Source organism: Aspergillus campestris (genome assembly GCF_002847485.1).
Source record: "Aspergillus campestris IBT 28561 chromosome Unknown P168scaffold_1, whole genome shotgun sequence".
Taxonomy (NCBI): domain Eukaryota; kingdom Fungi; phylum Ascomycota; class Eurotiomycetes; order Eurotiales; family Aspergillaceae; genus Aspergillus; species Aspergillus campestris.
The window spans coordinates 3,968,847-3,984,082 of NW_020194336.1; the positions used below are offsets into that span (position 1 = coordinate 3,968,847).

A 15,236-nucleotide genomic window follows, 5' to 3' on the forward strand; every position below is an offset into this window, starting at 1 on the left:
TACAACGTGTCTACTCTTTCTCGTGGGGTATGAGATAATTTAAGAGAATGATATGAATATATAGAATCATCTCGATATTCGAATTGTACTAGACTGTGTCATAGAAGGGCAATTATCCATCTTACACCCTCTGGTCTCCCCCGCCTGACATGTTATATATATCTGTATACTCAACCCCCAAACCTACATTCTGCCAGGCTACCCACCCATCCTCTATTCCAAACATCGAGGATACACCCACTCATTGGCAAACAAGGTACCACTATCAAGCCTGCCTCATAAATTGATATAGGAACAGCTCCTTCTTGTTCTCTGCTGAAGGGCCGAGTCATAGGTTGGCCGATGGATGTTTGAGTCGTTCTCAAAACAGTAGATAGACCTTATACATAGCAGTACCGATAAAGGTGCTTGCTCTAAATACTAATCTAGCTATTTATACTTTCTTACATATGGATTTGGAGGTCATTGAGCTCTACATGTTCTGACGAGTGATAGCTACAATCTGTATACCTCAGGCCTAGAACTACGATCACCTGATAGACAGCCCTAAGCCCTAAACCATCCCAAAGAGGACATATTGAAAGTCACGGGAGCGTGCCTTAGCGCGTCACGGGGGCGCGACGCGTCCCGGCAAATCCCCAGCCTCCATTTCCTCCATTTCTTCCTCCGTCACGTCTCTCTCCTCCTTATCCTCCCTTCTCTTTTCTCTCCACTCCTCTTGCGCCTTGCATACCTCCTAACCCTTTACTGGAAGGTCTTACAATTCAACCATCTCCACATTCTACCTTGTATTCCAACTATCTTCCTCATTGGAGCGGGGCAGAGATTTACATCCCCCTTATCAACGATAACCCGGATCCCCGGATAACTTCATCCACAATGCCTTCCTCCATCGCAACCAACCCCAAACACAACGACCCCACCTCCAAACGCAGACGCTTCCAACCAGCCATCACCACCTTCTTCTCCACAACCTCCAATCCAACAGACACCCCGCATCTCTCCCACAACCACTACGCCGCAACCACCTACTCCCCGACCCCCATCGTCTCCGCCAAAGTCCAATCCTCGCTCCTCTCCGTCGGCATGCGCGTCCGCAAGTCCGTCGCAGAAGGATACAAGACCAAGACCCCCGGCCACTCAATGATGTTCGCCGCCCCGGAGACCCAACACCCAGTCTCAGGCCCCCACACCACCGAACTGGCCCCCTTCAGCGGGATGACGAAACCAGGCCACCACCACGACGCTGTGGGCCCTTTCTCTCGCCCATCATGCACAATGAACACCGACGAGCTGATCACCGACGACGGCGACGCCTTCTCCCTCCCTCCCAGCAGCCAAGACTCCGTCGACTCCCTGGTCTCCGGCCAGAAACGGACCCTCGACTCCGACGAGTACGAGGACGACCCCTCGCATTACACAAACGCCGAATGGTCTCCGAGTGAACCTTGGATGAACACCACGGCAACGAACATGGGCCAGGCGCCCGTGTCAGGACGGACGATCCTGGCTCCAACGCTGGGACGCCAGCGTCGTCGGTTCGTCGCCGCGCAGAAGCAGGGTACTATGGATGTTGACGTGGACGACTTTGAGGAACCTTCTTTTCTGCGCAGGCGCGAGGAGGTTGATATGGAGTTTGTTTCTGGGGCGGGCGAGTACGAAGTGCAAATGAGTGGTGTTTGATTGCCTCTTCGTTACTACTTGACTGTCTCCTTGGGATTCTATCTGCTGGGCTGGATCCAGCGGCTGTATGCCCTCGTCCCTATTACCTTCTTCATGTGCATGTTTATCTTGACATATATTTTCCCTTGTTTTTCTTACTTCTCGTTTGCGCTTTCTCTTGCCTAGTTAAATACCCGGACTGTCTTCATTCTTCATTTTTTTTCTTTTACCCCATTTCTATGTCTTTGTTCAATCACGGTCTGGTTTGTATATCAAGTTTATCACGGTTATCAATCAGCATGTATGTAAATAGATTAGTTAACAAAATTATGGATTCAAAAAAAAAAAAAATGAGTCAGATAATTTATCCAGTACGGAGTACTACCCTTGTCATCAGAGAACACCTCGCCCTTCTTCTATGTGCCACTGCATTGACGGACGTTCAAAGATTCAGGTCTAGGTAGATATTAATTTACATAGATAACCAAGCACGGGCAAGATAGATCAGATCAGATCAGATCACACGGAGGAAAAAGGAGCCAAATATCGATAGTACAATGTCTCTTCCCACCCACATGATCAACAAATATTACAAACACAAAAAGACAAGGTAGAAAACGTGGTAAAGAAAGAAAAGATTTTATAAAAGAAACGCTGAATCCGAACTCCCCCAACATCATTCAGTCAACAAGATAGATAGGATATAGATAAGAGTTAAGCAGGAATGAGCAAAAAACTATGACGGCGCTGTATAAAAAAAATTGGTTTACACAACACGATCAGATCAAAGCTCATCCTTGCGGTTCGGATCCTTGGGCTTCTTTTCCTTCTCCTTTCCCTTCCCCTTCGCCTTCTCCTTCTCGGCGGTGGGCTCCTTCTTGCCGTTTTTCTTGCCCTGGTCCTTTTGGGAGCGCGCGGCCGCGGCGCCCATCTTTTCGTAGATGCGGTTCATGGAGCGCTCCAGGTCCTTGAGGCGGGAGTCAATCTCGGCGACGCTGAAGGTGGGGTCGTCTGTTGGGGCGAGGTTCTCCTGGGCGGAGAGCTGGGTTTCGAACCAGGCCTTGGCGGTCTCGTAGCTCTTCGACAGGGTGGTGAGGTCCGAGGGCTGGAAGATGGAGTATTTCGGTCCCGTGACTTTCGCAGTTGTGGTTGTGGTGGTCGTCTTCGTGGACTGGGAGGTGGTCGCGTAGGGGTCGGCTTCGAGGTCCTCGAGAGGGTCGGCGGTCGAGGCTGACTCGCTGGCGGTGGTGGTAGAGGAGGACTCGGAGGATTCGGCTTCAGCGGTGGACGACGCGGCGACGCTGGACGAGTGGAGGTCTTCGTCTTGCTTGATCTGCTTGTCCATGAGGTCGATCACGGATTTGGCGTTCTTCAGGACGTCTTGCAGTAGCTCAACGCGTGCGGGACGCTGCGAGCTCTCTTGCTTGCGCTTCAGCGCGGGGTTCACAATCGCCTTCAGGGCCTTGAGCCTCGACTGGAATTCCGCGGTCTTGGCATCGGAGCCCTCGTCGTAGAGCCAGTCGTTCGCAGCCGCTACTTTCTCCTTGAGGTCCGCCAGCTGGTCGGCCTTGAGGAACTTGACGAATTCTTCGTCCTCCGACAGATCACGACTGCGGTACATGAAAGCTTCGAGCTCATTGAGAGCCTCTTCGCGCAGGACGCGGTCGCGGTCCGAAGCATCAAAGGCTGCCAGACGGCTGAGAATGCGGGTGAGCTCGGCGGGTGACGGCCGAGGAGTCCCGAGAGGCGTAGAGGTGAAGCTGATGGGGATGCTCTCCACCTTGGTAAGCGGCGCACTCTTCTTGCTATCCTTGGCAGAAGCCGTAGAGGCCGCTTCATCAGCAGATGTGCTCGTCGAAGCCTGAGGTTCCTCGGATTCCAGGGTGATTGACTCGCTGGGTTCCCCGTCTTCGCCCAGGGGAACCTGCTCGCCCTTCTTGGAGCCAAGGCCGAAGAAGTCCTTTACGCCCTCGACAACACCGCCCTGCTTGGTGTCTTCGACTTCGCAGCTCACAGAGCCACCGGCAACCTGGGAAAGTCCATTGACAGGGCTGAGCTGAATGGAGAACTTGGTAGTAATGTTAGCCGGAACGCAGCCAAAGCTTTCCTTCAGCTTGGCCACGGAGGCAGTGAGGTTGTTCGTCTGTACACCAAGGACGGGAATGTCCGTTACACCGCCGTCCGTGGAAACCTGCTGATAGAAACTGAACTCAAAGTCGTCCAAGTTCTTCACTGTCAGTTGCTTCTCGGGACCGACTTGCGAAGTCGGGGTGAACAATTTCTGCTGGCGCTCCTTGGAGTCCGAGAGCCACTTCAGTACAACGGGGTAACCAGCAACATCGGTTGCCCGGATGTCCTTGACGCGGAAGCTAGGGCTGAGCGACGCTCCCTTGAAGGCGGCACCAAAGACAGCGGCCTCATCGGCATTGACACTGGTTCTCAGCTTGCCGGATCCTCCGCAGAATCGTTCCAATTCCTTCTGCACAAACGGCGTACGGATCGAGCCACCATGCAGGACGATGGAATCGATGTCGCTCAACTTCAGGTTGGCGTTCTCCAGAGCTTGTTCCAACGGCTTGCTCACTCTCTCGATGTGCTGACCAGCAAGCTCCTCAAATCGCGAGCGCGAGATACGATACTTGAAGTTGACATCTTCATCATACAGGCTTTCGAAGCTAGCTCCGGTCTCGGTATTGGCGCTCAGAACCTGGCGAGCTTTCTCCGCGTCCTTCCAGAGTCGGGCCATCGTCTTGCCGTGTCCTCGAACGTCCGCGACAGAAACCTTATCCTTCAGTTTTTTGTCCTCGACCAGGTTCGCGATCATGTCCTGGACGATGAGGTCGTTCAAGCCGTCTCCACCAAGCGTCTTATCCCAGCCGAGTCCCAAAACGTTCACCTCGTGGATGGTCTTGTTGAACTTTCCAACATCTTTCACCTGGCGGCTCTGGAAGCGAAGGAGACTGGCGGTGGTGGAGCCGGCGCCCATGTCGTAAACCACATGGTACTCGGGCTGGAGTCCGTCCGAAACCATAGGGAATGTGCGGCTGGTGGCATAATTCAAGCCAACCGCCAGACCCTCGCTAATGAGCGCGTCGACATGCAACCCGGCCAATTCAGCGGCCAATTGCAGACTCCTCTTCTCCTCAGCAGTGTAGTATGCGGGGTACGTGATAACGACATCCTTGATATCGGAGCCCTGGCCGGCCATAACGTCGGCGTTGGCCTTGACCTGTTTCAGTTGCATAGCTAGGATCTCTTCAACAAGGAAAGCGTCCTCCTTTTCGGCCTCTCCAAGGCGGTTGCTCCGAAGTCCGACGCTGCCTCGCTCGGGAATGTTCTCGAGTCGCAATGCGGGAAACCGGTCGTGGTATGTCTTGACCATCTCTTCCTCCCCACCATTGAACGGTATTCCTAGCAGGGGTTTCAGATTCACGTAAACATCATCCGGGTATCGTGCCGCGAGTGACAGTGCATCACCGCCGTAGAATCTCTCGGGGAAAGGCGCATTGTCTCCGGTGGGCTTGAAGGCGATCGCGGCGGATTCCTTGCGTTTGGAATCCTTCGTCAGAACGATCTCGAGGGGAATTCCGGGTTTGACCAGCGTCGCCTTCAGATATTCTGTTCCGACATCGACACCGAGGACTGCGGATCCAGCAGCAGCTGCCGGGGCGGGAAATGCGATGAAAAACAGGAGGAACGGTAGGACGAGGAGCGAGAGAATCGGAGACGAGGTAATCCCTCGTGTCCGTTGGCGGGCAGAAGCCATCTTTAATGAGTATTAATCAGTCAAAAGTTGACTGGATTGTCAAGGATTGAGATCGCAATCCAATCCAGGGACAACGACGTAATGTGATAAGCTATGCAGTCAAGTCAGTTGGCTGGATAGGTGCAGATGGCGGCAGGGGATTGAAAATATAGGGTTCAAGAAGGAGACATACAGAAAATCAGGTACAAAAAGCCATCGAGTATGACACCAGGCACTGGGATAGTGGCCACCTGGCAGTAAGCATAGAATATGAATAATGAGAAGAGTTGGTGACTGAGAGAATGCAGATGAAAGGCCGAGATGGAGCGGCGAACCGGAGAGGACACGTTGGGCGGGCCTGTTTGCATGGTTTGTTGCGGATCACTCCGTAGATCGGCCGGATTTATCCCCACTACTGGTACGGAGTACATATATCTACTACGTAGTACTGGAAATCTGTACTCCTCTATTACTATTGGTTTGTAACAGTTACTCATCGTCAGAATCAGAGCCACTCATCCATCCCGTCTCATATGTCTCCCGAATCTCCCCCAGCCCGTTGATAATGGTCTCGCGCTCGTCGATGCTGATGATCCGTCGCGCAACGGTTTCCATCAACTTGATCTTCTCCGCGGTGCGTGAGGAAGTCGTCAACCCGGTAAGGACACCGAGTTTGCGGTCAGGTGGTGCTTCTCGGAACATGTCCTGGGGGAAGCTGTCCAAAATGGGGAGTTTCAATGGCGTGTCGAAGCTACACATCACGAATTAGTAACCCACAGATACCTAGCATGCGCGGGCAACCTACCTTTGGAACATTGGCTGTGAGTCATAGTGGCGCTTCTTCCGCTGAAGGCCGGTGTCTTCGTAAGAAGGAGACTCGTCCTCTGGGCTCTCAATGCCACGCATGACAAGTAGTTGATTGAACACATGGGGTCTTTCGCCTTCGAAACCATCGTAAGTGAAATCTATGTCAAACTTGGTCTGGGCCTCTGCGGGATGTGACCCCCGATCATCCGTGTCTTCAGACACGCCTGCAGAAACAGGGTGCTGTTGGCGATACTTGTCTTGATTTTGGATTATCGTGGACTGGAGCTCGAAAATATTATGGCTGCTATCATCTCCCGCTAGAGACGCCTCAAAGGCGTGGTATGCACGCAGGCGGGTAGGGAGGGTGACGCTTTCCAGAGCGCAGCTAATCAGTGCAGACGTGTACCACTGTGACCTGTGATTAAGATGGATGGACCCTGGAAGGCGACTCGGAGGGTCAATGATGGGCGTGTATAGGGACGACTGGGGTGCGATCGAATGTAGAGAGCGGGCTTTGTTGATGTCCCGCTTGTTTCGAGCTTGCTGTGCGCAAAGTATCAGTACTAGACGAACAGACATCGATCAGATAGTACTTACTCGGTCGACCTGGGCACCATCTTCGATAGCCCACACCCACATTGCCTTCTTGCCATATTCGTCCCTCAGCCTATCCACATACTTAGCCGTGAAACCGCCCCACGCATCGTCGGATCCTGCGAAGATCTGCAGCCCACGCATCTGGTCACATTCCTCGGCAAATGGCCGTACATCCCGGTCCAGCAGGTCATGCTCTTTGTCAATATTATTGAACAGCTCTTCTCCCATTTCCCAATCTTCGAAAGGCATGACCTTGGAGTTCAGCTCATAGTCATTCAGTTGAAGAATTGAACGGGGATGGTAGAAGAGTCTATTGTAATCAGACCAGTACCGGACTGTCTCGGCGGACAGTGGCGGGGCAGGAAGCCCTGCGTCTAGGTTCTTCTGGTAATCACTTTGAGGGATAGACGGTTGCTGTTGTATGATCTCTCTTCCATCCCTGCATACATGTTAGCACCTGCAGATACCCCAGCCCTCGAGACTACTGATTGCTGCGATCCAGTTGGTGGTAAAGGATCGCACCTGGTCGCTTACCATAAACCTTGCCCGGGGTTTACATCTTCGCTTAATTGATAGAGTGCGTTATACTTTCGAAGCGTCCCGAAAGCACCTTTTAAATCATAGATCAGGGTCCTGGGCGTATAGGTTTCAGAGCCATCAGCTCCAGTCCCAGATCGGAATAAAACATCATGGTCCACAGGGGACTCTTCTTCATCGTAGGTGAAATATGATTCCTGTTCCGCATGTTAGTGCCACGTGAGAACGAGGCGGGACTGGAGAAAAAGACGATATACCTGAAGATTCCAAAAATGCGTCGCCAGGTAGTTGGCACGCTGGCCTAGTTGGAGTGTAATAATCTCACGCATACTTCAATATCCGACTGGATGGATAGATCTGGGGAATTGATGACGACCTGGTACTGGCATCAATGGCATCACAGCGCAGAAAGCCCGGCAGTGACACCTCAGGCCCCCACGTTTTTGACCTGGCCTGATCGGGTCTAGCGCGGTGCGACAGACACGTGAGATGTCGACCCGATGCGGACTAGCGCTGTCGTCCAGGGCAACGGTCACCTGACCCTTCGACGCGAGGCCAACAGGTGTTTGTTGCCTGCGTCACTGATTAGGGATCAACAACGCCAGAGTGCCGAGAAAGAAAAACATCTCCACAACGGTCGATGAACAACGAACCGGTCGTCCCACCCTTCCTATTTCATCCATCTAGATTGTCTACCATGCTCGCCTGACGACATCAACACCAACCTGATTCTACTAACTTAGAACATTATCATAGCACCACCTGGCGCGATGGATTCTCCATCTAGCGCGAGATCGAGCCCCTCGAAGAGCCCATCTAAGAGCCCGTCCAAAGCCCTCAACCCCCTATCGCCCGAACGGATGAATCAACAACCAGGATCAGGCTCGCCGATCTACCCGGAACTCAGGGCTACGCAACGGAAGAGCAGAGGGATGTCTGACGTGCAAGCTAAAGTCGCCTATCTCAACGGCCTCACCCGCAACGGCAGTCCGGCAAGCGCAGCCCAGACATCGGCAGCGAATACAGCGGCGCTACAGCGCGCCATTTTGGGCCGTGAGGAAGCGGAATCCTCCTTGGCTCATGTCTCTTCTCAACTGTCCGAGGCCCAATCCCGTGAGCGTCGGATAAGCGAAAGACTCGAGTCATTGCTGGAAGAGCTGCACACGACCAAGGAGCGCCAGGCCAACGAGAGAAGCATTTTCGAAAAGGAAATCCGAAAAGCGCGGAAAGAAGCTTTCCGCGCCGGTTCAACGCTAGTCAAGACACAAGAGGAGCTGAAGCATGCCAAGACGGAATCTCGAGTACTCAGGGATGAGCTTCACCATGAGCGCAGCGCGAAGGAGCAAGCTAGACAAGAAGCCTTTGAGCGGGCATACACACTCGCGGGCTTGACGGAAGAGCTGGAAACGCTCAAGGAACGCCTGCGGTCGGCCGAAACGAACAACCACTCCGAGAATCTGCAAGCCCAGGCCCACGAGATGCACCAAGATAACGTCGGGAGAATGTCGCTGGCGGAGGGGGATCTCGCCATGTTCGCGACGCCCACGCCACGGAGGCCTAAGCGACCGGCCGATGGACCAGCCGCCTCGCCAATGACCAACCAATCCCATGATACCGTCGATGCGACGCCCACCCCCCGAAGCGACCAAGATTGTCGGATATCACAGCTGTCAAGGAAGACCAGGATATTTTCCTGTACGATGCGCGTTCGGAAATGGTCAATCAACTGGAAAGCGCTCTTCAGATGGAGCAGCGACTGAGATCCGATGCCGAAGACATGATCGAATTCTTGAAACTAGAGTGCCATTTCAAGCGATGCACCTGTCGCTTGCTGGAGCACGCGGAAAAGGAGGCCAGAGTCAACCAAAGCATCGAGAACTCCAACACGCCGCATATTTCGGAGACGATCGAAGATACAAAGGAAACCCCGCGGCCATCCAAGAATGCGAACTCGCGATTGCCCGAAGAAGCGCAGCCCCAACTGTTCGACAGAGGCTCTTCGCCAAACCGCACCCCGAAGAACTCATCTAACACAAACACCGCTCAAGCCCAGAAGCCCAACCCCCTGCAACTCATTGAACTTACGCAAGAATTCAACGAGCATCGCATGCTTGCCGAGCCTAAGAACACCAGCCGTTCGTCCAGTCCCGATGAGATTGTTGAAGAGCCTGAGCCCGCTCAGACGGACGAGCAAAGCGATGATGACGACGAGCCCGGAGAGCCCTTGATCACGTTTTCACCTGAGACGGGGACCTTCCATACCATACCATCCCCAGTGCGACTCGCTGCCGCCGCCCAGGAACAACGCCTACCGGGAAGCCCTCTGGCGAAAGTCCAAAACGCCAGACAAGACACGCCGCCTGAGATTTCTCAAACCGAAGCGTCACCTCCTGGCTCTCCCACACCAGCCATTATCGACGTCCCGTTTGACCCTGTACCGCCGCCACAGTTGAACCCCTCTCAGCATGTCGAGAGCCATCAAAACCTTAGAAAAATTCCCTTGCGCCTTGATGACCCCCCAGCGCAGATGCCAATCAACCGGGAAAACGCACTCGCCCAGATCAAGGCGCGCAGGAGCCGCACAAACCTCAACAATAGCAACAGCAGCAACAGCGCCAGCACCAGCAGCAACAGCAGCAACAGCATGCCAAGGTCCGTCAGCGCCAGTGAAAGCACCTTTCGATCCGGCGGCATGGGAATCACTCCGATCCGCGGTGCTCGACGGATACCGGGAGTTCAGAATTCAGACCCAAGAGAGGACATCAGACGCCGCCGGGATATGAGTGCACCGATCCGGATGCACCATAAGTAGTGTCTCTTCTATTTCTTTTCTCTCACGTTCTCATGCTCGCTATACGACCTCAACGGAATGGCCTGGCTCAAAAAAAAAAAAAAAAAAAAAAAAAAGAAAAAAAGAAACCATCTGGGCCGCCTACTCCTTATGATGATAGATACCCCTGATGCTCCAAGCAATGAGGCGTTATTTCCGGGGGGTGTTTGGTATATATATGTTTTTGTTTATGGTGGTATCATCTGCATATTCTACGCGTTTTGTCTTTTCTCATTTCTTTCTTTCCATCTTATTCCAAGTTTCTGTTAATTATGCTTGATGCATTCTTCATTTTACTTCCTTTCCCCCAATTTGTCACCATGGACAAATCTATCTATCTATCTAGGTATTGATCCATTTAATACTTCGCATTCTTTTACTTCCAATCTCGCTCGCATATTCTGTTCGTATGCAGTTTTGACGCTCTTTTTTGATCCTGCTAATGGAATTTTCCTTTGTTAGTTGAGAGTTGATTTCGCTGTACATATATCTTCGATCCTTTTTTTATACCTTTTTTTCATAGAATTCATCTACATTGACTTTAATGGTTTAGTTTATTTGGGGTAGGTTGTTTCAGGAGGGCTTGGTGTTGGAGGAGATCTTAGTTGTCATGGTGCAACCACCATCACCATCACCATCACCACCACAACTGCTGCTACTACTACTACTACTACTACTACTACTACTACTACTACTACTACTACTACTAAAAGTGATATGGAAAAGTGTTCACAACACGGAGAGTTTTAAGAAATATGTAAATCACCCTATAATTGTGATGTGTCCGCCCAGTATACAAACAATAAGAAGCGAAAAAAAGCCCTGCCACACCCGATAGACCAACAGACGAATGATGAAAATGAAAAGGGACAGAAGGAAACGAAACGGATATATCATTGATATATCCCCGCCATTTAGATACGAACTAAATGCACACCACTTGACAAATAAATGAAAGAAAGAAGGCGGAAAGGCGACAGTCAGACATATGTTATCTACAAGATTGAAACACCGCAGCACCGGATCCTGGCGCTGTCGATATACGCCGGGCGGTTCCACCAGGTGCGGACGAGCTGCTCGACGAAGATGCGGTCTGCGCCGCTCCATACGTCTAGGCCCATTTCGGTCATGTCCTCTGTTGTGATGGTGACGGGGTCGTCGTCGGGGTTGTTATTGTTGTTGTCCTGGGGTGGTAGGAGGGGGGCGTTGTCGTTGTCGTTGTCGTCGTCGTTGCTGTTGTGGTTGTTGTCATCCATGCTATCATGGGTGGGCTGTCTGGCTAATGCGTCGGGCTCCTCGTCTGGGTTGTCGCGATAGGAGGCGGAGTCGGCGTCGCTTGCGACGTCGTCATCGGGATCGTTGTTGCTGTCTTGACGGGCGACTACGTCGGACAGAGTGACGAAGATCTGGGTAGTCAGACGGCGGAAGTAGGCGACGAGGGCGATCTCGGGCGGTTCTCGCGTGGCCTCAGCGGGTTGGATGCTCCGGCGGCCGGCGGAGCCCGAGGGCGGGCTGGGGAGATTGTCGACGCTGGCGAGCAGGCGGGTGTCTTGCTCGAGTCGGCGCTCTTCTTCTTCCTCTTCTGTTAGGCCGTCGCGTTTTTCGCCTGCGGACGCCCACCAGATGAAGGAGGTGTAGGCTAGTCGGGTCCAGGAGAGAGGCTCGACGACGGGGCTGGAGGAGAATGTCGACGCGGCGTCTGATTCGTCATCGTAGCCCTCGCCTTCTTCGGACTGGCGACTCTCGTCCCGAGAGAAATGGTGGATGGCTCGACGGAGAGTGAGGTAGCGTCTTGCGTCGCGTTGGGTCGCTCGCAATTCGATGGCCTGAGGCGTGTTGTGTCGTGCAGTGGGCGTTGGCAAGATGGAGATTTGGGGGAAGGTCTTTTCGGCGGCGTGTTGGGTATGGGGCCCGGGCAATGTGACCAGAACGTCAAACAGGTCGGACTTCATTGTCAGGACACTGTCTGTACTGCATGCGATCCACGCAGCGTCGCGGTCGGAGTTGGGTGTCTTGCCCACGAAGGAAGAGAGGTATGGGATGTCGTGGATGCCAACGTTGAAGAGAGGGCGCGGCCGTGGAGGCGGAGTACCGGCCGGTGGGAGTAGTGGGAGGATGGAATTAGGAAGCGATGCTAATAAAGACAAATCATACACTGGTGCTGCGTTAGCTGACGATTTGCAATTGCGATCCCGGACAGGACAGCCGTACCATAGTTACAGGGTATATTGACGGGCGCCTCCGCCATGAACAGAATTCTTTTGCGGAGTAGCGCTGCTCTATACAAGGGAAACACGAGAGGGCCAAAGGCATCGAGAAAATCGGGGAGCGAAGAAGCTGGATGGAAAGGCGTCAGGGCCGGCCTGGGCGATTCCAACACAATGGCGTCACTGAATGCACGGCTGCGATGCGCATTCTCCGACCGGTCTCCATGCGCCCTTAACCGGAGGCTTAGAGGCGATTCCAATGGGGATTCGGGTTGTTGGGCCGGAGAGTCTCCCCCGCGGAGTTCATTGGCTTCCCAGTAATCCGATAGTGGCTGTGTTTTCGACATGTCGTCCGCGTATTGTCTAAGAACGCATCTCCATATCAGCTTGGTCCGCATGTGATTCCTCAGGAGTCGGGGCTCACCGGGCCAGCTCCTTGAGCTTGGGGACATGTCGCCAGCTCTTCCCTAATCTCCCCGAGCTCAACGGAACCAAGACTCCGATGGCAAACATCTTCGCATTCCGTTCAGCCTCCTCGGCCGGTTGGTTGACAAATGCGCTGATGCCGGCATACTGTTCGTGGATGAAATAGCTGCGCGAGAAGACCAGTCAGCTCCTAGACTAGACTCATAATCCTGTTCAACATACACTAGATCTTCCGAGACATTATGTAGGCCCGACGGGAGCGATTTGTACTCGACAGCCCCTTCGACGTCAACTATGCAACCAACTCCATTAGTCTCCCGGCCACCAGTATACCGGCATTCTGTACGTGCGACTTACCACCGGGGAGGGTACGCTTCCAAGATATCACATAGCTACACACGAACAACAGTCAGCCAAACTATCGCAACAAAAGACCACCATTGGGGGAAGCATCAACTGCATGGACTTACCCAGCTTTGATATCGAAGCGGATGACGAAGAGCGCCGCAACGCCAGGCGGCGACTCAACCGACGACGGGCGGGGTAGGTCAAGCCCCAGGGGCCTTCTTCTGAAGGGTCCGTGAGCCATTGCAGTAAAGCTATACAAGATAGAAGATTGGAGCCTCCATAGAGTGATCGGAGGAGAGAGTGGATCACAGTCGTGACGGCATTTAGAGGGAGGATGGAGAAGCTGTCGTCAACTTGCGCTTGGCCGAGACAGGTGTGCCTGAGGAGTGAGGAGTCGAGTGGTGTCTGCCTGAGGAATGGACACTAGCTAGACTGGGTTAGTCTCTATCCCTGATATTTAAGGTATTGACGGATACTCCGATTCCATACATTTGTTATTTCTCCCCAGAGATCGATCTGGAACTATCCACTCGCAGTTCCACAATTTCATTGTTATATATTGTTTAAAAAAGGAACATGTCTCTTGATGGCATTTCACATCCGTATTACCCGCTAGATGCGCAAATCAAGGGGTATGTGGCTAATGAAGCCACGATCTTTAAACTCCTTGGTGCCGCAAGCTTTGTCGCCATGAGTTTACTGGGAACCACGTTTACGCTGGTCACGATAGCAAGGCCCAGTTTGAATAATGCAGACCGGTTAGCAATTTTGTGGTTTGTACTTTGTTAGTATTCCTGATAGTCTATGGTATTGCCATCGCAAACTGATGCCGGAAATCCATCAGCCGGAGCCATCCATTGCGTCTTTGAAGGGTACTTCATGCTCAATCATGATCGCATGGCATCTGCCCAAGACCTCATCGGTCAGTTGTGGAAAGAGTATGCCTTGTCCGATTCGCGATATCTCACCTCGGACACCTTGGTTCTGTGTATGGAGACCATGACCGTGGTATGTTTTGCCTCGAGCCCATGTGAATGTAAATGAAACAAGAGCGTCGGGACTGACCCAGAACCCCCAGCTCCTCTGGGGCCCGCTGTGCCTCTGGGTAGCGTATAGCATCTTTTCGCGCAGTTCACTGCGGCATCCGCTGCAGCTGACGGCTTGTATGGCGCATCTCTACGGAGATTCGTTGTACTATGCGACTAGCCTCTTCGACCACTACGCCCATGATCGTCCGTATTCTCGGCCAGAGCCCTACTATTTCTGGGTGTACTATTTCCTGATGAACTTCATATGGATCGTCATTCCGCTTTGTAGGTCTTTCGGGGGGTCTTTTACCACGATCGCTGCTAATCGGCTTTCTAGATTACTTTGTGCAGAGCGTGAGGGCGGTGTCGAACGCCTCCAAGAGACTGACGGAGCTGTCGAGGGAACGTAAATCCCAATGACGTTTCCAATCCATCATGGTTATCGCCCTGTGAAACTTCTTGATGTCAAGATGATGCACATCTCTGGAAGGATAGTGTTATTTAATAAGTTTAGAATAGACGATTGTTGCACTGCCTAATTGCTCTGCAACGGCGGTTGGGTGTGGATTGCCTCGTCTGGCCCACTCCGTGACGTGGGTCGACAACGAGTGGGAGATGTGGACTGGCTGGCCTTTGAGACACGGGCGTCTCCCGATTTCCGTCGGGGATATGGACGAGAAATGCATTACCGTTGTCATTTACCCATGATACGGGAACCCGACGCCTCGACGGAGGCTGGTTTGACAAAGTAAATGAAGGGGACGCAGGTGGTGTGGCAGACTTTTCCGAGTACATGAACTATTGCTGTCGGGGGGTGTTGGAGTGGCGTGTCCGTGCCGTCCGTGCTGTCTTAAAATAGAACAAGTCAAAACTCGATCAAGGAGTGCGACCAGTTGCGATGTGGAGATATCGTCGAGGAGATCAAGCATTGATTCCGTCAAGCCTTCACATTATAAAGAGGATGGTTGTACGTTATGCACAGTAGTCAGCGGGTGTTATGACCACCACAGCAAGTCAAAAACAACAACAACAACAATCGAAACAAGAAA

At 52.7% G+C, this 15,236-nt stretch overlaps 6 protein-coding genes across 6 annotated transcripts; 3 read left to right on the forward strand and 3 right to left on the reverse strand.

Annotated features, from left to right (window-relative positions):
* Window positions 1-700: 700 nt before the first annotated feature.
* Window positions 701-1,958, forward strand: P168DRAFT_287154 (uncharacterized protein). Its single transcript, XM_024836513.1, has one exon. It carries the CDS (start codon window positions 880-882, stop codon window positions 1,681-1,683), a length of 804 nt encoding a protein of 267 aa, XP_024697678.1. The 5' UTR covers window positions 701-879; the 3' UTR covers window positions 1,684-1,958.
* A 93-nt stretch (window positions 1,959-2,051) lies between these two features.
* On the reverse strand, window positions 2,052-5,675 carry P168DRAFT_263490 (Hsp70 family protein). Its single transcript, XM_024834803.1, has 2 exons — window positions 5,601-5,675; window positions 2,052-5,519 (listed from the first exon to the last, which is right to left on the reverse strand). Exon 2 carries the CDS (start codon window positions 5,426-5,428, stop codon window positions 2,447-2,449), a length of 2,982 nt encoding a protein of 993 aa, XP_024697679.1. The 5' UTR covers window positions 5,429-5,519; window positions 5,601-5,675; the 3' UTR covers window positions 2,052-2,446.
* A 193-nt stretch (window positions 5,676-5,868) lies between these two features.
* Window positions 5,869-7,727, reverse strand: P168DRAFT_324115 (misato family protein). Its single transcript, XM_024840785.1, has 5 exons — window positions 7,606-7,727; window positions 7,346-7,545; window positions 6,812-7,250; window positions 6,213-6,757; window positions 5,869-6,158 (listed from the first exon to the last, which is right to left on the reverse strand). The coding sequence occupies exons 1-5, from the start codon at window positions 7,675-7,677 to the stop codon at window positions 5,897-5,899; spliced, it is 1,518 nt and encodes a 505-aa protein (XP_024697680.1). The 5' UTR covers window positions 7,678-7,727; the 3' UTR covers window positions 5,869-5,896.
* A 230-nt stretch (window positions 7,728-7,957) lies between these two features.
* On the forward strand, window positions 7,958-10,262 carry P168DRAFT_287157 (uncharacterized protein). The gene is made up of 2 exons (XM_024836514.1): window positions 7,958-8,964; window positions 9,024-10,262. The coding sequence occupies exons 1-2, from the start codon at window positions 8,119-8,121 to the stop codon at window positions 10,158-10,160; spliced, it is 1,983 nt and encodes a 660-aa protein (XP_024697681.1). The 5' UTR covers window positions 7,958-8,118; the 3' UTR covers window positions 10,161-10,262.
* A 911-nt stretch (window positions 10,263-11,173) lies between these two features.
* Window positions 11,174-13,400, reverse strand: P168DRAFT_294814 (uncharacterized protein; the record flags this gene model as incomplete). Its single annotated transcript, XM_024837977.1, has 6 exons — window positions 11,174-12,333; window positions 12,390-12,748; window positions 12,810-12,977; window positions 13,034-13,103; window positions 13,169-13,203; window positions 13,282-13,400. 6 exons carry the CDS (start codon window positions 13,398-13,400, stop codon window positions 11,174-11,176), a joined length of 1,911 nt encoding a protein of 636 aa, XP_024697682.1.
* A 335-nt stretch (window positions 13,401-13,735) lies between these two features.
* On the forward strand, window positions 13,736-14,607 carry P168DRAFT_315125 (EXPERA domain-containing protein; the record flags this gene model as incomplete). Its single annotated transcript, XM_024839868.1, has 4 exons — window positions 13,736-13,943; window positions 14,004-14,167; window positions 14,238-14,472; window positions 14,525-14,607. 4 exons carry the CDS (start codon window positions 13,736-13,738, stop codon window positions 14,605-14,607), a joined length of 690 nt encoding a protein of 229 aa, XP_024697683.1.
* Between the last annotated feature and the right edge of the window lie 629 nt (window positions 14,608-15,236).